This window comes from Ruditapes philippinarum, unplaced genomic scaffold (assembly GCF_026571515.1).
Source record: "Ruditapes philippinarum isolate M1 unplaced genomic scaffold, ASM2657151v2 ctg2702_1_1_1_1, whole genome shotgun sequence".
Taxonomy (NCBI): Eukaryota; Metazoa; Mollusca; class Bivalvia; order Venerida; family Veneridae; genus Ruditapes; species Ruditapes philippinarum.
The window spans coordinates 37,846-64,638 of NW_026857685.1; the positions used below are offsets into that span (position 1 = coordinate 37,846).

The following is a 26,793-nucleotide window of genomic DNA, read 5'->3' on the forward strand; positions in this document are numbered from 1 at the left end:
TGAAACAGGTAAACAGCCTACGAGAGAAAGTATAATGATATGCGACACAAAAATGGCTAATTTGATCAAATATCAACCATTTTAGTGTTATTCATAGAATTAAGTCGACTTAAGGGAGTTAATGGTGCTCTCTAAATGTCAAAACAGAAAATAATTTCAGTCATGAAAAACAATTCATTCTAATGTGTTGTAATAATACAGCTTGCAAAAGGTCATTCTAATCACATACACAGTGCTGGTCATGTAAAGCTATGTTTTCTGTTTGAAAACTGAATGCAATAAATTCTGTTATTCTGTTCTTTGCGATATTCATGTAAAATTTGCTTGTGGAACATTTAAAACTTTCAACATGGCGAAACACGGTACATGCTTTATGATTTTTTTTTCTTGTTAGATTTCATTAGAATACTGAAATTTAAGTGCCTAAGCTCAAATAAAGATGTATTTTATGTTTAAAATCATATAAAATGACCGGGATGTGAAAATTGAATTTAAATTTAATATTCAATTTAAAGATATTGTGATAAATAGGGGATATTGAATGAGTGTTAGTCCAATACCGATGCTACGGTGCTATGGGTCATGAGAATTGTTATAGATGTCATTGCAACTCATGAAGGACAAAGTCAAACCGGTGTGAATTCTTTTTACCTATTTTGTTCAGCCGAAATTCTCCTCGGAAGATCGCTCACTTCTTCACTCACAATAGTGTAATTGACATTTTTCATTCGATTAATGATAGTTGTAAAATTAATTCAAATATCAATTTATCTAAGCAAATTACTATATGATATAGCCAATCATAATAATAAATGTAGTGATTATTGCAGAAAATCATAAATAATATATAATTAATTAATTAATAATATTTAATTATTCCATTTCATTTTTTATTTACTAGAATGATTGTGTTAATTTGTATATATCTAACAAACATCAATTTTAAACTTGTTTCGAACCAAATTATTATAAATGCGAATCACTGCATCAAGGGAGAGATTTGATGAATATCCACCTATGAAACTGTAATAGAACTATAATTAAGCAGTTATGTTATTAATAACTATTTATTACTCTTTTTTTAGACTTTGTTAATGTTTCAGCAGCAGTGTTATTTCTGGTTTTGTTTCAATTCCAATCTACTGTTTGCCATCCGGTCGGCGTTTCTAACGAAAACTTCAACTGTAGAAAGTACACGGACTATGCAATACATGAAATGACTTGTAGAACTGATGGCATGTTTCACATGCGGGGCGAATTACTAAGCGACGCACGAGCAACTTGCAGGTGACGTCATTATTCACAAAAATGCACAAGACGAAAACAAATATATGAAACCTTAAAATCACCCTGTTGAATATTGCAATTGCACTTACAAAAAAGCACGAGACAAGGTATGACCAACAAATGGTCATAAAATTTTAAAACATATATTACATAAACCTTTAATATTAACTTGTTGAATATTGCAATGAATATTGTAAATTTATGTATCTAACAAATTTATTCAACAAATGTATACAAACATCTTATAGAAGTTGTAATAATGAAATGATAAAAGGTATTAGAAAGCTGATATATACTGATATCTTATAAACAATATTGATATCACATTTTTCAATATGTTGCTACCAATAACAGTAATGTGACGCGTAAAGAATCCTACCTGAACTGCATAGAATCATTGTCTGACCGATGTCCAGAGCAATATGACCAGGTGGCCGATTCTATAAGAAAAAAGCTGGACACTTTTTGTGATGGCAATGACGTGTCGGAGTGGCTTAAATCAGGTACGAAATGATTTGATTGTTTTTGTGGTTTTTTTTATATTTCACAATATAATATAATAATTTTCAGTGTTGAAATAAAAAATGTGACACTGTCACACAAAAGTATTTAAAACAATCAAAGCTTGTGTTTTGCGTTACGTAAATGTTTTGATTGATGAACATGCTTTGATTTATGTTAAACACATCTTTACTATATGTAACAAACAGACCTATAAATTATTAATAAGTTTTTAATTAATTGAACAAAATATCTGAGTATCATACGTGTTTAAAGTTCTTACTTACATTTGATTGTGTTAATTTATCTGTATTACTATGCAAAATAATGAAGCGAACAAATTATATGTAGGCCATGATATGCACAGCTATTGGCATTTAAAACGAATTATATCATTTCATGTATGCCGTGCTATGCACAGCTATTAGCAAATGGAATGCATTACCGGTAATTCGGTATATCATTTCATGTATGCCGTGCTATGCACAGCTATTGATGTATGAAATGCATTATCGGTATGACATTTCATCAGTGCATTGCTATGCACACCTATTGGCGTCTGAAATGCATTACCATTGTGACGGTATGAAATTTCATGTATGCCGTGCTAAGCATAATTATTGGCATATTAAATGCATTATAACAGTTATAATATTTCATGTTAACCTTGAAATATGTATCCGATTCAAAACAATACATTCTGTAAATTGTAAATTTTATTTTTTAGTGGAACTCGCCCGGACTCCGCCCACTGTTAACTGTCCAGAATTACCAATTAGCGAAGTGTATGGCGACTGTATTAAAAAGTTTTATGCTCAAAACAAACTTGGCGATCGCATCACTTCTTTTGAAACAGCAACGGAATATTTGCCAAGGCAAGTTACCTTTAAATTTTAAAACATACAATTTTAACTCATGTAATTTAAAAGTTAGACTCTGTCAGTAAAACTATGTAGATCAAATTCATTTACTTAATGTTTTGTCAAGTTGTTTTTTTTTTGTGTGTGTGTGTTAGTTTTCATTATGCTTTTCGTTTCTTTCTGGACGTCTGTTTTTCAAATACTGAACACTTGATTGTAATAAAACATATAGAACTTCACGTTTGTAACGTCGTTTTTCAATCGATGTTTGTTGCGTTTATATAATCTAGGAATATATACACGATATTTGTCAATTTATAATGTATTCTTCGTTTTTCGTTTGATTGTTTAATTGGGTTTTACGTCACATCGTCACAGTATAAGGCACATGGCGAGGCTCCAGCTTTACTGGTGGAGAAAGACCTCAAATGCCCTTCCGTGCACGAGCGCAACCGAGTAGAGCCACCGACGTTCCGTCAGCTAGCTGGATAGCTTCCTCACATGAAAGAATCCAAAGTCCCTGTCGGGATTTGAACCCACGGCGGTGAGGGGCAAGTGGTTTGAAGTCAACGACCTTAACCACTCGGCCACGGATGCCCTTTTCAGGAAAGTTATTTCGCTGTATGATAAATTTGACATATAGCTGTGTATCAACCGTTGTTGTGCAATATAACCCTTAATACTGAGCCATTTAGCCTGTCAGTCATCTTTATAAGTAATCTGAAGTAATTGCCATTTTTCCTGAAATACTAGCTTTATCATAATTACGGGGATATAGATTTTGTTTACACTTCATAAAGCTCATCAGAATTATAACGCTTTTTAACAGAGATAATGTTTATATCAACTTACAACCGTTTATATTTGGCCATATTAACTATCGAGCATAATACTGATTTATTCAATAAGTTCAATGAATTTAGTAATTAACATACACGAATTTAAGATTCTATTTATGGCATACCAAAAATAAAGACCGTTTTTAGTGGAAAAAAAAGTTTTCATTGACGCTCCTTTAGCATAACGCTAACATTTAGCGCGTCTTAACGCTACTTTATGTTTGTGTAATGCAAATGAGGTCACGTCAAAATATATGCACGGCCGTTCAATACCACTTTTACAGGTGTGTGATAGAGGATATTGAATGAGTGCAAGTTTAATACTGTATTTATTGAACGAGTTGAATAAAATTATATTATGCAAGCGTCTGGCGAGCATATTATTTTATTCAACAAGCTCTAAAAAAATCAGTAATGAACTTACACGAATTTTTCATTGACGCGTCTGTAGTACATGCATAATGCTAACATTTATCGCGTCGTGACGCTATGTTTATATATAACGCAAATGCTGTCACGTCAAAATATATGCAGTCGTGCAGTACCATTTTTACGGAGTCGCAAAATCGGCACGGGTATGTGATAAATACATTCAAAACTAGTGGGGACTTAAACAAAGTGGCTTTCAATCGGCAAAGTTCTTCCATTCAATATACTTTTTAAAAAAATCAATTTTAATGGGTTTTTTCGACACACACCTTGTCCAATCATATTTCATTGTACTTAAATTCACATTTAAATTGATATTTAAACAAATAAATTGAACACAAATAATCCCATTCTCATGCACTTCAACCACTTCGAAGATAAGCTGTAATTAATGGCAAAATGCAAAACTCTAAGCCAGATGACTTTCGCATCACAACTGCAATTGACCCAATAGCAACAACAAAAACTAATCAATTGTATTCAACGCACACTCTTGTTGATTATAAGGACTAGATACAAAGCACAAATAGTTGTTGTTGCTTTTTTTCATTCTTTTATTCATTATATTATTATTACTATTTTTTCACATGTCATGTTTTGCAGAAAGTACCATACGCAGATGTTAACACAATGAAAATTAAATATCTAAATATGTCAACTTATGTCAAAATACAGTATATAATTAATATCAGTATGATTTACCAAAAAAGGTTGATGAGCGATGTTTTTCATTGCCTGAAGACGAATTTTTCACAAACACCAGTTCTGGCAGACGAATGCAGCAACTCTTGGCAACACAAACTGATAGACTTTTGGTTAATACAGACGTATTACGGATTTCTTTTTAGTGACCTCTCCTATGAAGTCCAACAAGAGATATTGGTAAATTTAAGAACAGTTTTTGAAATAAACCTTTCGTTTGATTGCGTGCTGAATTTTAAGTTAAATCTACACATCTACACAGTTATGGTCAAATAGCTTTTTTACAACTTTACTGGGGGAAGAAACCTCAGGAATATTCCTCTGTGAAGTATTGAAGTCAAAAGCGGGCACCAGAGTAGAACCACCGACATCCCGTAAGCTAGCTGAATAGCTTTTTCAAATGGAAGAATTCAAAGTCGAACACAAAGCGGTAAGAACATGCAATTCGAAGTCGGCAACCGTAACCACTTGGCCACAGAGACTTTGTTTGTTTGTTTCATTGGGTTTTACCTTACACCGACACAGTATAGGTCATAAGGCGACGTTCCAGCTTTACGGGTGGAGGAAGACCTCATGTGCCCTTCCGTGAAATTCAGGCACGAACGGGCACGTGAGTAGAACCACCGATGTTCCGTAAGCTAGCTGGATAGCTTCCCGATATGAAAGAATACAAAGTCCTTATCGGGATTCGCACCAACAGCGGTGATGGCCACAGAGACTTCATTTTTTAAATTATACCAGAATAGCAAGTACTTATATGTTTGGTCAACATTAACATTCAGTGCAACAAAGTTACGGATTACATGTCTTCATTGATATTGATATCAATTAAATAGATCGCCTGCTATGTACAACTTTTCAATAAACAAATATACAAAATTTAATGTAGATATATTAGTAAACAGAAGTGATTCTGAAAGGCAATTTAATCACATATTGAATATTTTAATAAATCTTTAAATTAAATTATGTACAAATATATCTTCGTTTTAAATATATTTTTGCCTGTTTAAAATGGTCTTTACTTTAAATAAAGTACTACGTCAGTATTAGTTACAAGTTAAGAGAACGAGTCTTTTTATCATACTCCATCATTCAAGTATAATAATACTATACTGTTACAAAGTTCTTTACAATTCCTTCGCTAGTTCAACAACAAATTTCCTCATTTGAGCTCTTTTTGGTAACGAAATAATTTACACAACTTTATGCAATTTATTTCTTTTTCAGACTATGGCGAGAAGCTCTACAGTAGGGAACCTTCTATAGAGGGTTGAGACTAACATACCCCGATGGAAAGCTAACTATTACAGCAAATTCACTGCAATATTATTTGCCTTAAGCTGAAAACACTATCCTGAAACTTGTACACCATCAAAAGTTGACACCACTACTACATACATCAATTTGACATATTGAGCAATGGATAATGACGGTGACTTTGTCTTGTTACATGTGTTAGCTCTGACAAACAAATATATACTCTGAATTAAATGGTAATCTTAAAAGTACAAACATGTTATTGTTGTATGAAGGTCGTGATGACATAGTTGCTTAGTTACTGAGCAGAAACCATGTGGGGCATAAATTAAAATATTTTTGGTACCCTTCCTTCTACCTACCCAAACAATCACAGCTACCCCAAAACAATTATTGTCAATCATATAAACCTAGAACAGCCACTGTCATGTCGTGAATACCCCTGCATTCCACTTTGTCAGAATCAACAGTGGTCATTTAGAGCTCAAGGACAACCTCCTAGCCAAATCTGAAGGTATTAAGCCACTGCATTGTTAAGTTATGTATTCTACATGTTTTAGCGGCAAAGATCGAAGTGACCTTTACCTTTGACCTACTGACCACAAAAATGAAACTACCACTGCATGACTTGTTGAATACCCCTCCCCCATTCATGCAGATTTGCCTGGGGGTGTTTTATGATGAATATATGAGACCATGTGAACAAGTCAAAATCAATACACTGTGGACAGCTACTCTTAAGCAGACAATCTTACTGCCCCTGTGACCAATACCTTCGACACAGACACCTAAAAATCTAATAGTCATAACCAACATCAATACCAAATATCACGACTGTTTACCAAAGCATTCTTAAGCAATTGAAGGCTTTTGGGAACTAAAGACCCCTGTGACCTTGACCCAGTGACTTCTAAATCAATAGGGTTCACTTAATGGTTATGATCAACCTCAATGCCAAATATGAAGACTCTGTGTCAAAGGATTCGATTCCTAAGTTATTGGGCTGGTAAGCTTTTTTTAGTCAAGGCCCTTATGAACTTGAACTTTGACCTAGTGACCTCAAACACTAGAGTCTTGTTCATCTTGGCTTGTAGATAACAAATTGTCACTTCATCTAGGAAAGACTGAATGTCTTATTTTTGGTTCCAAACGTAAACTAAAACAAGTTAAAGAGTTCAAAATTGTTTGTAATGGACATACTATTGAATCCACAAAATCTGTTAAATATCTAGGTTTAAATATTGATGATTCTTTGTCAGGTGAATCTATTGTTAATTGTATTCTCACAAAGGTGAATTCACGTCTTAAGTTTTTGTATAGGCAAGCAAATGTTTTAGATTTTAGGACTAGAAAATATTTATGCTCAGCACTAATACAATGTCACCTTGATTATGCATGTTCTTCTTGGTACCCGAGCCTGAACAAGTGTTTTAAAAATAAGTTTCAAATTTGTCAAAATAAAATTGTTAAGATTTATACACGGTATGGGACCTAGAGATAGTGTCAATAATGTTATTCTTGCTAATTAGTCTTTACTAAATGTAGAAAACAGAAATAAGCAATTACGTCTTAATCATGTTTTTAAAATTGTTAATAACCAGTGCCCTTCATATATGATAGAAAATTTTATACCTGTTCGAGACATTCATTCTTATTCAACTCGGTCGAATCAGTACAATTTTAGGGTCCCAAGAAGTTATGGGAAAGATAATGTAACTTTTTTTCAAAAAGCAATTAATGATTGGAATTCCTTGCCAACATACATCAAAAAAATTAATAAGATAGGAAATTTCAAAAGCTCTGTGAAGGCCCATTTACTAGAACAGTTAGGTAAGTAAATCATAATTAAATCCACTAGTATGACTAGATATTGATCTCATTTTTATTGTTTTCTTTTTAGCAAAGTTAATGGAAATACTATAGTTTGATATTTTACGTAAATGACATCTTCCAGTTTCCAAAGTTTTGTATTTTTCAATGTTTTTGTGTTTATATTGTATATTATAGTAAGTATATATCCAAGGACCCCATTGGAAATAAGCCTTCGGGCTTTCATGGGCAATCCGAGGTTATTGCACACTACTCTATACATGTTTCCACTTACGTCCTTACATTTTATTAAACTAGTAAATTGATATCTAGTCATAGGAAAGAAAGAGTTTTAGATTTTGTTTTTAGTTATAATATTGTATTATTTAATGAGCCGTCTGTGATATTTATGTCTGACAAACTTCCGAAATATTTTATTACAATTGTGTCATCAGTTTTATATAAAATGCTAAAGTGTTGTTTTATGTATACATGTATGTGTGTTTTAACCTGAATAAATATCTATCTATCTATAAAAAATCAAAAGGGGTCCTCTACTTGTCATAACCAACCTCAATATAAAATATGAAGACTGTTGACCAAAGCATACTTCAGCAATTGAGTGGCCAAGCTTTTTGACCTTCACCAAGTGACCTTAAACTAAACAGTGGTCAGAAAATTGTCATGACCAACCTCCATGCCAAATATGAAGACTGTGGGTCAAAGGATTCTAAAGCAATTGGGCGGACAAGCTATTTGAAGACAATGCCCCTGTGACCTTGACTTTTGACTCAGTGCCCTCACAAAAAATAGGGGTTGTCTAAAGGTCATGACTAATCTCCATGCCAAATACGAAGACTGTGGGTCAAAGGAGTTTAAGGTTATTGAGAAGACAAGCTTTTACAAGTCAAGTCCCCTCTGACCTTAACCTTTGACCCAGTTACCTCAACATCAATAGGGGTCATCTAATGGTCATGACTAACCTTCATGCCAAATATGAAGGCTATGGTAGGTATTGGGCAGACAAGCTTTTTAAGATAAGACCCCAGTGACCTTGAACCAGTGACCTCAAAATTAATACAAGTCAACTAATGGTCATGACTAACCTCCATGCCAAATATGAAGATTGTGTGTCAAAGGATTCTTAGATATTTGGTAGCCAAGCTTTTTTAAGTCAAGGCCTCCGTGACCTTGGCCTTTGACTCAGTGACCTCTAATCAATAGGGGTTATCTACTAGTCATAACCAACCTCAAAACCAAATATGAAGACTGAGGTTCAAGGAATTCTTAAGTTAATGGGCGGACAAGCTTTTATAGTCAATGCCCCTGTGACCTTGACCTTTGATCTTTTGATCTCAAAATCAATAGGGGTCATTTACTAATCATGACCAATCTCAATGCCAAATATTAAGACTGTGGGTCAAAGGAATCTTAAATTGTTGAGTGGACAAGCTTTTTTTAGTGAATGCTTCTGAAACCTTGACCTTAGACCCAGTGACCTCAAAATCAATAGGGTTCATCTAATGGTCATGACTTACCTCCATGCCAAATATGAAGACTGTGGGTCAAAAAATTCTTAAGTAATTGGGCTAAAAAGCTTTTCTTAGTCAAGGCCCCTGTGACCTTGACCTTTGACCTCAAAATCAATAGGGGTCATCAACTTATCATGACCAGTCTTAATACCAAATATGAAGACAGTGGGCCAAAGGAATCTTAAGTTATTAGGTGGACAAGGAAAAAAAACGGCAGAATGGCCGGATGGACAAGCTGATTCCAGTACATTCCCCTTACAACTTTGTTGTGCAGGGGTTTAAAAATTGTTTTTACTAAACATAGAAACAGAGTGCCAATGAGAATTACATCTTTATATCTGTTTCATGTTTAAATAAATCTACAAACTGGCATATATTTTAAATAAAACTGAAAATATGGTTCTAATCATTTAATACAGATGCTAAACATTCACAGATTGTTTTGGACTTCACATTATTTCTTAAATGAAAAAAAAATGGATAAAAAATATTTTATCGACCTACCTACCAGACCCAAACTATCATGGGTCGCAGGAAGCGAAAGAAAGATAATTATATATTTTTTGCATGGTCTACTGACTGACCAATCAACATAAATAAAACAATAATTATGCTAATTATGCTCCCTTTGAAGAACTATTAATATAATCAATAAATACTTCATAGGATCCAACCTTGCCATGCAAATAACATATCTTATGAATTGTTATACAGCACATATACGAAATATTACGCATAATATCAAATATTACACATATACCAAATACTTTGTATTACACATATATCAAATATTACGGCTCATCATGTTCTGGAGGCCAAACAAATTTAGCATTAGTTTTAGCCAAATATCGGTAATCTATGGACTTGAACGTGTTGCCTTTAGCCACCCCTGTGAATTGCAATTCATTTTTGTACACACCTAACAGTTTTTCAGCATGTTGAATAAAATTCGACTTAGGAGCTGCCACAAGCGTACTTGGTACTCCAGAACAAGTTACTTTGTAATTCATTACTAACCATAACGTCAGTATTGCTTCAAAATTGATTTCTCCGTCCTCTCCAAATAGTTTGTGTTCTCTATTTTCAAGGAGCAAATCATGCTCAGAATCATAAAAGAACACTTTCAACTCCTCGTCTGTTATAGCTATACATGGTACTAAAAAAGAAGTCATTGTGTCTCTGTTCCCCTTTCTTTGAAGAAATAAGAAAGTAATTAACTGAGCTAAAATCCGACTTCTTGACTCTCTGTCGTTTATTATGTCTAGTTTTACTTCCTCTGTGGTATCTTCGTCACTTGTTTCTACTGTAAGAACATCTGCAAACAGGTTGATGCTTCCAAATAAGATGTCTAAACTTCCATGCCAGCACTTCTCATTTCCTGTGTAAAAATAATTAAAATATTAATTCATTTTTATCATTTGATCACAATAAAATTAAAGACTATGAACATTATTTTACTTACAGTTAAGCCTTAAGAGTGAAAACATTTAACCAATTTCCAGAATATTTGAAACAGAACAGTGGCCTCTAGAGAATTAACAAAGTTTTCCATATCTGGGCTGTGTGACTTAGTTTTTGACTCGAGATAACCAATATTCAAACTTGACCTAGAAATTATTAAAACAACCTTTCTGAACAATTTTCAGGATATCTGAATCAAAACAATAGCCCCTTATTTGTCATGGCAAAAGAGAATTAATCCAAAGAATATATGCTGAAAAAAAGATTTACTTTTAATTATATTTACCAGAATTTTAATTGTCTTGGATGACTAAAATAAGACTTACAAGAGTCATTTTTTTCTATATTTAACAGAAAATACAGACTGTCACCCCTTGTCCCAACAAGCTATATTTTTCCATAACCACCTAGCAAGGACAACATTCGTATTTTCCTTATTTCTAAAGTCACACACATCAGAAGGAGAATCAAATATTGTACTACTACAAAGCAAAATTTTTTTATAAAAGATAAAATTCAAATTTTCTATTCGACCTAAATTGACTTTATTTTTGAATTTTTCAGTCATTTTTCTGTAAATGTCCTAAAAATAAATACACTATGCAGTCACAGGAACAAAACTTGTCATTTTATAAAGAAACAAATGGTAGTTTCCTAACTTGACCCATGTGGGTCTGGTTAGAGTGTTAAGATTTTACAATACATGTAGTTGTCACAGTGAACTCTAGAAACGTTAAAGAACATGTCAAATGAATGACGTTGACTTGTTTCAATCATGCAATATCCACAAAACATGTTATTGTAACTTCTGAGGTTTGTTCAAATCACACTATTCGGTGATTCTGTCGGCATCTAAATTTCGTTGAACATATATAGATATATTTACACTTCAAACTGAAAAAAAAACACCATAGAATTTATACAGAAATATATGCCAGGACTTTAAAACATGTCAGTTTTGAGTGATTTCAGTACAAAAAATCATTTAATATTTTTGTCTTTTATTTGCCTGAGTATCCCTTTAGGGTAATTGTTCTTAAGTATGATTCAAGACATCACATTTATAATTATAGCACATTAGCAAAGGTCATAATTAATTTGGTCTTCTTAAAGGCCTAATGTGAAAAGATTGGTTGTGTCAAGGTAAGATAATATGGGTCAAGGTCATTTATTAGTCAAGGTCAAGTTCAGTCTGGTTATATTTCATGTTATGTTGTGAGGCAGAATGTTGAGCCTGCCATTCTTAATTAAAACCTGAATCTAAAAGTTTCAGATCAAGAAGAAAGATGTATACATAGGTTAGGTGTGCACAACACATCCTCTTTATACCCAAGGCAAAATCTCGACATTGCAAAATCTTAGGTGACTTTGACCTTTAACCGGGTAACCTGGTTCATGTGCATGACACAAAGTCCCATGATGAACATTTCAAAACTCAATTCATGTTATTTGAAAATTCCTCCATGCACGAAGAAGTTATGGCATTGGCAAGTTTGGACGCAAGTACCCACCAACAAATACTGAATAGCCATTTTGACAACTATGTCAAGCCACAGATGTAGATACATTTAACAGAGATAAGCAGCTCCTTTATACTCCATTGAAATATCACTCATTAGGCAATTTGTAGGAAGTAAAATTTAATGGATGTAGATTTGATCCTTTAATATTATACACCATATATAAAAGTTAAATCTATTGTTGCATGTTAAAATATTGGTAAGTTTCCTTGCCTTTCACTTATAGAAAAGCATAGCAGAAAATACAAACTGAGCCAGTTTTTACTTCATATAACAAGTTCTGTAACAGAAATTAATATGTTGTTCTCTTAAAAAATTGATGTATCATTTATTTAAATGGGCACAGTAAATGATATTACCTGCAGCCACTGACAAATGCGAAAGCTTTCAGAAAATGTATTATTTTTCTGATTTTGATATCTGGTTAATAAGTTTTACTCTACAAGTTAAGCAAGCAAGTGTGATATCTGAACTGGCTAGGAAGTTGCCTATCTGTTATCTATGTCTCTGGTCAAGCTCAGCGAAAGCTGATTAGACAACAAGAGCTGTCACAGGAGACAGCGAAGCTTGACTAATCAAATACTGGATGCTTTGTTTGTTTGTTTGTTTTGGGTTTTACGTCACATCAACACAGTATAGGTCATATCGCGACGTTCCAGCTTTACTGGCATAGGAAGACCTCAGGTGCCCTTCTGTGCATTTTTTCAGGCAGGAACAGGCACCTGAGTAGAACCACCGACGTTCTGTAAGCTAGCTGGATAGCTATGACAAAACTATGGGAAAAAATCAATTATGTATATTTACGTATTAAGTTATAGTAAAAAAAATAACATTTGTTCAAAAAGAGATCAATCTGAAATGATTGCTCCAATAGTTATGAACCTTGTTACATAAGATGTAATTGATGATAAGGAATAAGTATTTGAAGTTTGAGGAAGATAACTTTAAAAGTAAAGAAGTTATAGTAAAAAAAAACATTTTTCAAGTAAAAAAATCTAAGTTTATAGGGGGATAATTCTTGCAATATTGGTGCTAGGATTATGAACCTTGTCACATAACAGTCATGTGGTTAATGATAAGGAACATATATTTGAAGTGTGAAGTTGATCCCTTAAGAAATAAATAAGTAACAGTAAAAAATAATATTTTTAAGGAAAATTCTAAGTTCAAGGGGGAAATAAATCTGAAAATATTGGTGCTAGAGTTATGAACCTTGTCACATAAGATGTGGTTGATGATAAGGAACATATATTTTTAGTATGAAGTTGATCACTTAAGAAATTTATAAGTAACAGTAAAAAATAATATTTTTAAGGAAAATTCTAAGTTCAAGGGGAGATAAATCTGAAAATATTGGTGCTAATCTGAAATCTGGACGCCGGGGCGAGTAGGACAGCTCTCCATATACTTTGTATAGTCAAGCTAAAAATAATTAGATTCAATCAAATTTGAGTTCTACAAACTTATCAAAAGGGGTTTTTTGTCCTGAAACCATCAGTGCCTATGGTTATGACTGTATAAAATAGATAAATACAGAATCCCTAAAGAAATCCCAACACGGCAAAATTGAAAATGTTGCAGGCTCGGTTTGATTGAGCCTGTTCATGGACGGTACTGGAAAGTGCAAGTTCGTTCACAGCGCCCCTAGCACCGGCCTTAAGCAGAGATTCAACATTAAAATGTAAATGGTTAAATTTTGAATTATGAAATCTTTCCGCAAAACATTTACACTACCTTGATTTAAAATTTTGGCCATTTTCCTGCTTTAGAGCTAAGTTAAAAATCTAACAATTACATTGATTTTCAAAGTTTGTCTTACATTGTTACTGTTGATCAGATCCTGTCAAATTTAATCTTTTTTACCTGGATTTTAATTCCTTTCTAAATTTACTGAAAATTTCGGCGTACCATTGTTTCATGAATCTAGCAGTTATTTAGCCTTAAATTACTAATCAAATTTAAACACTTTTTTCTAAAAGGGAATCTGAATAATACATAAAAATTTGTTTAGACTTTTGTCTGTTAATCGTAATTGAAATAAAATTAGCATGCTTATATATCTATCAAAACTGCGATAATCGTTCATAGAAAACAGATATTAAGTCAAATTCTGTAAAGCTCACAGACATATATGAAGCTCATGTCTGCATCTGAAAATGTGGAAGTCAGTGGTTACTATGAAACAGAGAAAATGCAAACTCCTAAAAAAAAGTCCAGAGCAACATAATTGAAAATGTTGCAGGCTGGGTTTGATTGATCCTGTTATGGACGGTACTGTCTAGTGCAAACTCAAATCCATGCCCCCTAGCACCAGCTTTTGAAGCTGAGTTCAACATTTAAACATGAAGTGGAAAAAAATTTTGAATTTAGAAACAATATCTGCAGTTGTGTTCATACAGCCGTTATCATGGCACCTGCAATGTGACACGTCAGTGCCATTACATGAAAAGCGGCATATGGTCCCCAAGTAATAGAAAGCGTGTGCGCTAAACCAGAAAACAATTGGCGGAAATAAACAAAATGGAATTTCGAACCGGATACAGAGGTTATGAAGCCTGCATCACAGATAGGACGTCAAAAGACAAATTTAAAGAGCAGGCAACATATCCTAAGGGCAATTCAACATTATTCAAATAAGAATAATTATTGGAACCACCTGACTTAAAAATGCAAAATTGTTAAAATTTAAAATACCACAAACACTGAAATTCAATGGAAGGTTCAGCTCAATGCTTTTGAAAGTAAATGTTTGCTAGATGGAAGTCACTGGATGCTGCCAATGACGTCACGTCAAAATATATGCTCGGCCGTGTAATACCCTCGGTGATAGGGCGATTACCACAACTTTTCCGCGCAACGTCAAAATATCATCCTTCTGACCGAGACACCGTATATTTCTGGACAAAATATTAATGGCGGGATAAACAAATTCCAGGTAATAGCTTACAAAATATCTTACTGCTGGACATTGCAAGATTATTCCAATTGTTTAAGTATTCCATCGAATTTTTGAGACAATTTATTGTTAATCTAGCCACAATACAATTCACAAAAAAACACATACTTCGAAGAAATAGTGTTTACAAAAAGATCGTGTGTACCTCAACATGACTCGTACTTGTCACAAAAAAACATGTGTTATAACGACGATGTCTTTGTTCTATGAACCTAACGAGCGCGTATATTTATTATGGTTAAACCCTAAGTTCAAGTTCCATACAAAATTGTGTGTTTCTATCGTAAATTTCAAGAATATTTTTTTGAAAAAAGGCCTACTGACCCGATATATTGGGAGCATCGTACAACACTGAATTCAAACATCGCATTCTTTTTTCCGTTAGACCGATAAATACTGGCACCGTCTTCTTTTTGAATTATACAATCTTCTTACAAATATATGTTTTATAATAACTTTTATTTGATGAAAAGTTTGATGAAAGATTGTTCACTTGCTGTTATTTATGTTGCGTTATCATACGTTATGTTATGGAAAATTTTTCTGAAGGTCTGACTGTGTTAATACTACCAGTTAGATAAGTGTAAATGCTATATATAGATAAGGATGTCTTTTCCTTTTCGAACTTATTCAAACTGATAAACCCCACAAATGGAAAGATTGAAGTTTTGGCAGGCCACTATACCATCAAACAACATCAAGAAACAAAAGGAATGCAATATTTGTTAATGGGAATTTCTTATTGCATTACTAATTTGATAAAGTTTTGCAAAAAGTCATAACACAAATTTTCATGCTGTAGTTTTTGCAGGAACCCGGGCAATATTCCATAATCTCTTCAGTCATGGTCTCCAATGTGCTTTTTTAAACAATCTTTAGGGCGGAAAAGTTTGACTTCATATTTTTTTTTCTTATTGTGTGTGCGTTACGCATATCGTCCTGAAATACATGGAGGCGCTGATCCATTTTGGCGTACTGCTGATATCAGAAGACTTAGTTGGGCGTCTTCCAGTTGCTGCAGTATCATGCAGCTTAGTCAATTTCGCACGTTGCTTTGGCTTGTTCACACATAGGTTTGAACGTCTTCTTTTTTCTGAAAGCAAACATTTAATTATGAAAAAATTCAACGAGGTGCTAAAACGACAGAAAATGCGGGTGATTTTTAATGGAGGAATAAATGCGGTGCCTAATCTTGATGATTGACAAAGTTGTGCGGTGCCTTAAAATACACACGTGGAAACATAAAAATCATACCAAATATACAAAAAAAACGGGTTATTTATGTATAATTGTAAATTGTTCATACGACAATAATGTACATATTTATATTGTACTTTGACCAGTTATATGAACTGAACGGACTATAAATACGTTATATTTCGTAATCAAAGCAAGATTTTTTTCAGTATGCCCTAAATGTTTACACTATCCTGACTTAGTTAATGAAGCATTTTGCATGTAGTAAAGATAAATAAGTTTCAAACTAAATGGCACATTCGATGAAAAAGAAAAAATGATGATTTTACCTTGTTTTGAGCAAATTATCTGCTGTTTTCGTCTCGGTTATAGGCTTGCTGTCCATTTTGTACCACAGAAATATACGGTGTCTCGGACAGAAGTAAGATATTTTGACGTTGCGCGGAAAAGTTGTGGTAATCGCCCTATCACCGTGATACCGTTTTTACGGAGTCGCAAAATCGGCACGGGTATGTGATAAATTTAATTGAGAACTTAACAGCAAATGTACATTGATATATCCCTAATCTGCCTTTTTATTTGAATAACAATACATTTAACCACAAACATTGACATGTGCTCTTTTGCTATGAAATATGTTGTGTTGAAATTCTTGTCATATCCACTAGTCTGATTATTAAAATGAGGCAGGTCATGATATAAGCATTGTTTGTGTATTTAGCTTAATTGTGTTACAAATAAGTTTATTAGGTATTCAAATGTACAATATTTATCATTCGTCAGGGGAATGTTTGCTTGATCAGGGTTAATGGTCGTTTCAATGACGTAATAATGTATAGGAAAAATAATCGCTCATGTTGAAAATAAATGAGAAATATTCTTTAGTCAATAAGAAGTATTCAAATACCTTTTGTGCGGTCATATGTTGGTGAATACCCACCAAAAGTATATACTTCTTGATGGCATGTATATAGCTGAATGTTATAAATCAATTTATGTTGATTGCATACTTATTCATATCAATTAGATTTGTCCTTCTATGTATATCAATTTGCATGCAAGAATGCAAAATTTCAAATATGTGTATGCCAATGTAAGGAATAGTAATGAAGATTATTAATAATTGCTTTTTATTTAAATCTTGTGCAAAATGACAAACTATTGTGTAGAAGAAAATATTCAATACATGCTTTATAACTGTGTCAAATTATTTGTCGTGTATGTTTTATGACATACGCAAAATGAAAACTGTTTGTATACTTTGATATTAAAATATGAGCTGTGTCATGATTAACGTTCAATGCTTACGAATGTAAAATTTATTATCTATTTTATGTTTCCTGTTCTTTTAAGACAATAGAGACAGGTGAATGCATTATATGTATACATAGGAAAATGGCAAATGTTTTCTATTAATTATAATAATATTATATGTATTGCATGTTATGTTAAATCAAATGCAAAAAGATATTTCTAGACTTATTCACGAATTACAACGGATCCCAATATAATATAAAGGTGGAGGAGGAGGGGGAGGATCCCAGGATCCGGGTTGCCCGTTTAAGATATATGGGGAGAAGTAATAAAATAAAGATATGTTGCTTGTTATTAATCTTATGTAATGACCGGTATATTTATTTAAAATTGAAATATTTAGAGCTATATATCATCAAAGTTAATATAAAATGCGGAAATCACAATACCTATCAAGGTTTTATTATAATTATTAAAGTTTTATTAAAAACCAAAGCCTTTGCAATACCTAAACTATGTTCATTTATTTAATCATTATCATTTTAGAAATTATATGGTCGATAGGTTTACGTCTTTTTCATTATGTCCTATTAAATGTTATTGTTGCTGTCTGTTGTATTGTATTTTACTGTTTTGTGTTTGTCGTTCTTGATTTTGTCGTCGGTATTTAGTGTTCTGTGGAGTGCCCCGTTCGGACTGTATATGTTGTATTTTTGTTTTATTTGTCTTGATGCCTTAGGTTTTTCATTGTCTATTCTGTTAAGTTTTCTCTTGTCTGATGGCCCTTTTTCCTTTTTTGTCTGTTTCATGTGTGGTTCCTGATGTATCAGGTCTGGTCAATTGTACTCTCTTTTCTCAGTTTTTTGTCTTTTACTGTGTACATTTCTTTTGATATTCCGTATTCCGTTAGTTCCTCTGTAATATCTCGTTTCCTGTTCCGTTTAAGTTTTCTCTTGTCGTTGTTGTCCCTTTGTCTTGTTCCATTAAGTCTATTTTGTCTGTTCGACTCAGTGTCTTGTAGAATGCTCCATTAGGTATTTGTTGTTATCTGTCGTTCCTTTATGCAAGTCATTTGCTGTCTGTTCCTGAATGTATCTTTTCCCATTTTCCGTTAGATTTTGAATGGTCCTTTTAGTTCTTTTAGTGGAGTAGCGGGGAATTGAACTCACGAACCCCTTGATTGGTAGGCAGACAGTGTTACCACTGTACCATAGCGCCCGCTCTGAAAAATAACTGTATTTGAAAGTCCTATATACATTACTATTACTTCAATGGCTAACAAAAAAGGCATAACAATTAAATTTTAACACCTTTACTTAGGTAGCCAACCAACGTGCCTTTTTATTTACGCCAAAGAGAATATTACTCGATTTAAGTACTAATATTTTTTATAGATAACTTTGCAGATACTATTAATAAAAGTTTTGTGATGGGTACCCGGAATTCTTAGCTATATCAGATTGTGTGATAATTTTTTTTAGAATTTTCCTGAAACAGGGACTGAATATCGAAATTTCCAAGGGCTTATATGGTACCGCAAGCACATGCACCGATCTCCCGATTTCAGATATTTGAAACAAATAAAGGGGCTATTTTGCATGAAGAAACTTTAAGTTTTAGTTTAATTCAACATGATGATAAACAATGATATGATTGTTAATACTGCAATATAGATCATGAATGAGACGACTTAACTTAGGCTATTATAGCACAAATGAAACAAATAAAAGACAGGTTATTGCGTCATATGTAATTAGTGTACTGTACCTCTCTGCAGCTATGTAATTAAAATGCCCTATAAAGTGCTATATTTTATGCTGTAATGTTGGAAAAGAACTTACCTTTTCATACACAAATTTGCCTTTCAACTGCAAATTCTGTTTAACATGAATGTTTTCACTGTACAACCTTTCCATTTCCAAAACTTTGCTTGTGAACATGCTACTACTTAACAAAATAGCGCATGCCACTTAACTTTGAGTGAAAACCTAAATTTTACTTCTTTGTCTACAAAAAGATTGAGACTCATATTCAATGGCCATAATATCGTAGATTGTTAAAAAGTAGAAACATGGCAATACGTGACAAGAAGTCGAGATGGCATGTGTATTCACTGGAAATATTTCTTTGATACTTGGGAATGTAGCTCATACGCTTTAAGCTGATTCACTGTGTCATAAATTACCAAACCAAAGAGCTTCAGGGAACAATATTAACCGAAGAGTGGTTTCACATGACATCTCGCTTGGGAGAGGCAGGATAATGTAAATGTCGTAGGGTTCCTCTTTCCTAATAAAGGAGGGGCTGTTTCGGCCTGTAATGGCACGGAAACAAATAAAACAATTTACTTAGGATGAAAGAAAACGCAAACACAGCTACTTCGTGGCGCAAACCAATGGAAGTGTATTCAATGTGCAAAATACAAAATGCAACACGCATGTCATTTCAATAATTAAATGAATACATTACGAGTAATAAATAACAACCAAAATTACCTGTAATGGCACGGAAACAAATAAAACAATTTACTTAGGATGAAAGAAAACGCAAACACAGCTACTTCGTGGCGCAAACCAATGGAAGTGTATTCAATGTGCGCATGCGTGACTTCCAATCCGGGTGAGTAAATGTTAGGAGGCCCGTCCAGAAGAAATTAGTTGTTATGCATTATATAGAATGACATTAAGTGTTACATGTTGCAATGAATGAAAAGGATGAATGAAAATGAGAAAAATATGGGGGATGAATAGGACAAATATATAGGACATATATGATATAACAAAATGACAAACGTACAGGGAATATATAACGACACAATATATAAGACATACATACAAACAATAAATTATACATGTCGGTATATTACCCTCGTGACATAAACATTACAATAAGACAAAACATATTATTTTCTATATAATAATAATATGGTTAACAAGGATGGATGCTCCTAGATGATATGTTGATATCATTTAAGGATTTTGCTCTTTCTTGGAAAAGGGTGCTAACCACAAATGATACTTACTTAGTGTCCAACTTTATTTGTCATCCAATGAAAACGCTGTATTTCTTAAAAATTATGTGCGTTAATTTTCATAGAAGTACAAAAGTCGATACTATATCGAATTCCGTCCATAGTCGACTTCTATTTTTCATAGTACTTCATAGAACCGCATAGTGGCGTAATGAGTGAATGATAATGAAGCCAAATAAAGCTTGACACTAAATATATTAGTATTCATCCGTGCTGTTCTACAGAAATTAGAAACATTCTCCTGTTGCTATCGCTCCCGTCGAAGTTTCTAATTTCTGTAGAACAGCACGGGTGAACACTAACATATGCATAGTGCTAAATATGATATATTCACCAAATGTCTTAAAGTTTATAAAACAATTATTGACTAGTGTGCCATTGAATATGATGTGATATTCACCGGCAGAAAGTCATATTGACCTTGGCTATCGCCTCGATCAATATGTCATTTGCCGGTGAATATCACATCATATTCAATGGCACACTCGACAACAATTGTATAAGAATGCATGAAATATAAATATAGATATTTAGATGCAATATGAAATCCACAATTCATGTTTGACTTTGCCCAGTATAGTTTCTTTATTTGGAATAATAAACTTATTATTTGTTGTTGTTTTTTTTCGGGAAATTTGCTGCACATGAGTTACAGTAAGATGCGGTACTATTGCACATACTGCAAATTCTTCATTATTCGCGGGACACTTATTTTCGTGTTTTGTGGACATGTAAATCCACATATAAACAGGCAACAACATTTCGTTTTGTCTGGTATAAGATTATTTTGCATTACAGTATTTGAATCATTATACTTGTTTTCGAACACACGCAAACGTCCTTTGTGAAAAAAATAACAAAAAGCATACAATGTTTGCCTATGATAGCTAATGTATTCTGTATTGCTTTGCAGATGTTGTCACCTAATTGTGAAGAAAATGAAGATGCAAATTGTTTATTTATGCATTACGGTTCGTTCATTTGACCTTCTTGAAGCTTTATTAAAAACAAATTCGCGCTAGATTAGCCAAGCTATTTTTTTTAATTGTTGGTTGATCAATTTCGTTAATATTTTATATATGTCAATATCTTGTTTAAACTAGAGTGACAATTTCAATTCATTGTTAATGAATTCTTAAAAATATGCCAGTCTTATTCAAAACTTTAGTGTTTAAATGTTGAATCCGGCTTAAGCCGGTGCTAGGGGGGCGTGGACGGTAGCTTGCAATTTCCATTACCGTCCATCAAACCGAGCCTGCAACATTTTACAATTTTGCCGTGTTGGGCCTTCTTTAGGGATTCTATTTTTTTCACTATTTCATTGTCACATCCGTGTTATTTGTGCCGTGTGGCGGCTGTAAAAAGTCTCCCCGTACATTTAATCAATGATGTTATATTTTCGATCCTTAAAGATCGTTCAGCAAGACATTATTGTTGTGTATACATTTTACATTGTATTTTTAGTTTCTTGTATTTGGCCTTTTTCAACTTGGGTGGTTCCAGTATTCCTACTTGAATACTGTATAATCACCTTTTGGATATGTTGCCTGCTTTTTAAATTTGTCTTTTAACGTCTTATATTTGATATACAGGCTACATAACCTCAGATCCCCTTTCAGAATTCCATTTCATTTAGTTCCGCCCATTGTTTTCTCGTTTAGGGCACACGCATTCTTTTACTTTGGGACCTTACGCCGCTTTTCATGGAATGACACTTCGTAATGTGTCACATTGAAGGTTCCATGATAACCGCCGTATGAACACATCTGCGGATGTTTCTAAATTCAAAATTTCACCATTTTAGTGTTTAAATGCTGAGTTCTGCTTAAGCCGGTGCTAGGGGTCGTGGACGGTATTTTGCAATTTCCATTACCGTCCATGAACAGACTCAGTCAAACCGAGCCTTCAACATTTTACAGTTTTGCCGTGTTGGGCCTTCTTTAGGGACTGAGTGTGTTTTTTCACTATTACGAATTTTACATGTATTATTATTGGTTTAATGTTATGTATCAAAATCAAATATTTAAGTCGATTTAACAAATTGTTTGATGTTATAAATAAAACATTTAATTCATCTCATTATATCAAAGGTTTCTATCAAATATCAAGCAACAGATGTTCTGCTATATATACATGTAGAAAAAATTTCTGTGTACTGTGAATGCTGTTCGTATCGATTGAAATATGACACACGGTAATGCATCTAGACAAATTCTGTCTATTTACATACTGCCTATAAACTTACTCCAAAATCGATTCGTATTTCAGATTTAATTGGCTCCCCAGTAGAGTTACTCCGTTTATATTCATATGTAATAGGTCTGAAAATGTTAAACTTTGTGGCATCCAAATCATCCCTTAGATTGATTTTATATACAGTATATTCATAATGTACATAAATCAAATCATATACCGTACATAATGTTATTGTATTCAATTGCATATTAAATAAATAATTAAAAATATATATTTGTATGCACATGTAATTCATGAGAATTATTTATATCATTTTATAATAATTATTTAGTTTCTAAACAAAACCAAAGTAATATCATCTGAAACATGATATTCTAACACGACCCGCATTTGTCTCTATTGAACATAGAAGAACCGAAAATGTGTGATATTATGCTATAAAATCACTGTTTGACGTTTTATATTTAGACATGTGACGTAATCATTATACACATGACGTAACCACTATAAGTACGGAAACAAATCAGGCGCAATTTAGCTTAATATCAGGTACTGCAGCATTTATTTGTTGATGTCGTGTCGGAATCGAAATAATATATCCAAATCGGTGATTTTATTGCTTGATAAAATCATTGTTTGTCTTTCGGATGCGCATCATTATATCAGTCGGGCTACATCCTCGTGATATAATTCCTCGCATCCGAACTCCAAACAATCATGTTCAGCAATAAAATCACTGTTTGGGATATATTATTTCTAAAATATCATGCATAAAGTGAAGTTGTTTTCATTTATATTAGACCGTATAGTCAGCCAATTATCATAACATGTTGTCATCATACTAGTTATGCAATTTGAGACTTAACAATTGCATATCTATTGTTTTCTTTTCTGTCAAATTTGTATTTTTATAAATATTCCAAGCTATTTTAAGGACATTTTTAAAATCAGTACATGTGTCGCTTAGATAAAAACACATATCCTTTCAAATCTAAAAAACAATATCATATATTTAATCATTTAATTGACAGTCTAGAATAATAGATTTACTAACCTACAATTCTTACATATATCAACAGGGGCGCTTTTTAGGTTAGAAAATAAGTTGCATTTATTAAATATACTGATTTGATTTGTTTTAGTAATTCGGGGCCCAATTTAAACTAACTTATGCTTTTTCTGGAAAATCGAAGAGGGCAAATGATCACAAGTTATTGGTCAAGAGCTATGTCTAATTGTACACAAAAATCGAGAAATATAACCAGTCGAACCTTTTTTGACTGAGATTGTAGCATCAAAAGAAGCTGCGGTTGCTATGCAAGTTTAATTAATAAAACTCAAAGATCTGTGTGGATCCTGAATCAAACATCATTAACGATTTGTTTAATCAATAAATAAATATTTATTCTTTATAACTCGCTATGATTTGTTTAACGTAAAACTCTGTTTTCAATCAAGATATATCATTGATAATGTCTTATAAATCAGAGATGTTCCATCGCTTTAATTTTCTTGGGACATTGATAAGCAGATCAATATGTTATGATTGACAGATACTGTAAAATGAAACAATAACAAAGAGAATAAATCACTGTTTAGAGTAATAATCATGACATTTCAAGAAATTAGCCGTCAATTCGCGATATGGTACAAGATGATGATAAGTGTTATGAGCTTGAATGACTTAGTAGTAGCGTTTGATTAATCCACTGAAATCGATTCGATTTTTTACATTTTGTTTATTCCACTACAGAAAAAACATTTTATATCTTATATATCTTACATATGTATGATATGTATATAAATTATACATAGCTTACTAATTAAACTTAAATTCATTCTCTGAAATTGCGACGTTTAACATTTTAGGAATATAGTTTTGTTTTACCTCTGGCGTTATAATTTACATAAAGAATTTTTTTTTTAATTTGATATTTGATGATTTGATCAATATGGAAAATGGATAGTTATTTTTAAATATTATCTTGTCTTATTTATGTAGTATGAATCTGTATTTAGTTTCGCCTGATTTTGTTTCAGTTGATATATTGTAATGAATTATTCTATACTATATTTTTTAAACTGGGAAAGACGAGACTTTATGATTATTAAAGTAAGTTAATATGGGTATATTTCATTATTAATGTTTAATTTAATGGCTTTAAGCTATTGTTCAGGAATCTCATCTGTATCCATGTGTCATTTGCGAGAATGATTCGTGATATAATTTCTAAATGTAGTTGAAAATAAGAATAAATTTGAAAGGCAATCGGATGCAGAATAAAAAAATGCAATTGATTTATAAACTTAAAAATGGCTTCAGAATTTGAGTTGGTTACACGGCGCACCAAAACAGTATATGTAATATGGCACCGAGACAGAAAAAAAAAGATTTTTGGCTTACCTTCAAAGCCGAAAGTAACACCAGGGATCAAAGCCACCTCTCTGCTGAAGTTTAATTATTCGAACCCTTTTAGTCGCTTCTTACGTCCACGCAGTAAACGCAGGGGTAAACGCTGACTGCATATCGTATGTCTAACCCGTTTAAGGCAAACCTTCAACCACAAGTTTGTGTGGAACTTGAGCCATTTTGACACCCAAAAACATATAAGGAATATTTTTCAACAACGCTACACAATGTTTATTATAATACCACTATAAAGTTTCTTTGATATATTTTTGGCGAAGAAAATAATAGTAGGCAAGAAAAATTGATTCGTTTAGGCTTTTATAAGACCTTCCCACTGAAAATTGTAACAGGTTTAAAACACATTGGTGTGCACCTTGTCTTAAAGCTGGCGCAAACTGCTTGACATTAACTGCTTTATCAATATAATCATGTTTTCGTTATAGTCACAGTGAAAATGAAATAACCCAAAAATGTATTTAAACCGCCTCATAACAATTTAATAAGCTATATTGATAAATCTTTGGATATATTGAAAGGTCTGAAGACTAAATAACAAAAAGCAACAACAAAAAACAAAAACAAAACAAGTAAAAAATAAACAAGAAGTTGTGCAATAATGCTTTACAATCCTAGTTGACACCAAAATTGTCTTGTAAAGAGCATTTGGTAATTATATTTAAACGATTATTATCAGTAAATATAATATAGATTTATTCATTGCAATATTATTACACTGCAACTGACTTTGTTGACATATAATGTTATTTTTTGATTACCACTCAAGTGACATTTACACATATAGAGCAAGTCAGTACGCTAATATGTGAAAAAATACTATTTATACATCATCATTATATTTCATATCTGTGTTAACCGTGTGTCAAACGTTTCAGTTTTAACAGTAAATTAGCAAACAAGCACAATGATCATATTATAAAATTTCATTCGTAATTTTGGAACAATCCATTTTAAAAGGACTCGTCAAAGGAACTTAATGTCAAATCACGGTTTTAATTAAAGCCGTGGTCAAATTGAAGTGCCTTTGTAATTGTTACATCAATTAAACTGAAGCCCTTCGTTATTGATAAGGACATATAAAGATTTGGGCATGAGATTGTCCGGATATATGAATACACCGCATCAGTAATTATTTCATTAGGGTTAATTTTCTATTTAACTCAAATAATTCCTAACTTGAGAAGATATATTATAAGATGATTCGGGCTATTTAGATTTGTTAAGCTTATCCAGTTTTCTTATACATCGAAAGAAGTAAAGAAAGATACATTGATACAATTATTTTATGGAAAAGATAATTGCTTTGAGGAAACAAAATATTTTCAAATAAGGACGAATTACGTTACAAAATCACCGTTTTCCAAATGTATCAATTAATAGATATCAAGCATAAACAAAATGTCAATAACATTATTATATTATAACCATTGTTTCTGTACGGAAATTATATTTCGTTTGATTTTTAATAATTATATGATTATTTATATTTTGTAGCTCAATTGGATTTAAAATGATGTCAAAAATTCGTTTA

General features: G+C 32.6%; 2 protein-coding genes across 3 annotated transcripts; one reads left to right on the top strand and one right to left on the bottom strand.

The window, feature by feature from the left end:
- The first annotated feature begins 238 nt into the window (after positions 1–238).
- On the top strand, positions 239–6,120 carry LOC132750579 (uncharacterized). 2 transcript variants are annotated; one of them, XM_060740586.1, is made up of 6 exons: positions 239–362; positions 1,107–1,287; positions 1,642–1,790; positions 2,516–2,663; positions 4,627–4,798; positions 5,849–6,120. In XM_060740586.1, the coding sequence occupies exons 1-6, from the start codon at positions 350–352 to the stop codon at positions 5,885–5,887; spliced, it is 702 nt and encodes a 233-aa protein (XP_060596569.1). In that variant the 5' UTR covers positions 239–349; the 3' UTR covers positions 5,888–6,120. The 2 variants fall into 2 exon arrangements, with proteins under 2 accessions (XP_060596569.1, XP_060596568.1); XM_060740585.1 differs by having other exon boundaries at positions 250–362; positions 1,104–1,287.
- A 3,832-nt stretch (positions 6,121–9,952) lies between these two features.
- On the bottom strand, positions 9,953–25,423 carry LOC132750578 (uncharacterized). The gene is made up of 2 exons (XM_060740583.1): positions 25,390–25,423; positions 9,953–10,597 (listed from the first exon to the last, which is right to left on the bottom strand). The coding sequence occupies exons 1-2, from the start codon at positions 25,421–25,423 to the stop codon at positions 10,011–10,013; spliced, it is 621 nt and encodes a 206-aa protein (XP_060596566.1). The 3' UTR covers positions 9,953–10,010.
- Positions 25,424–26,793: the final 1,370 nt, after the last annotated feature.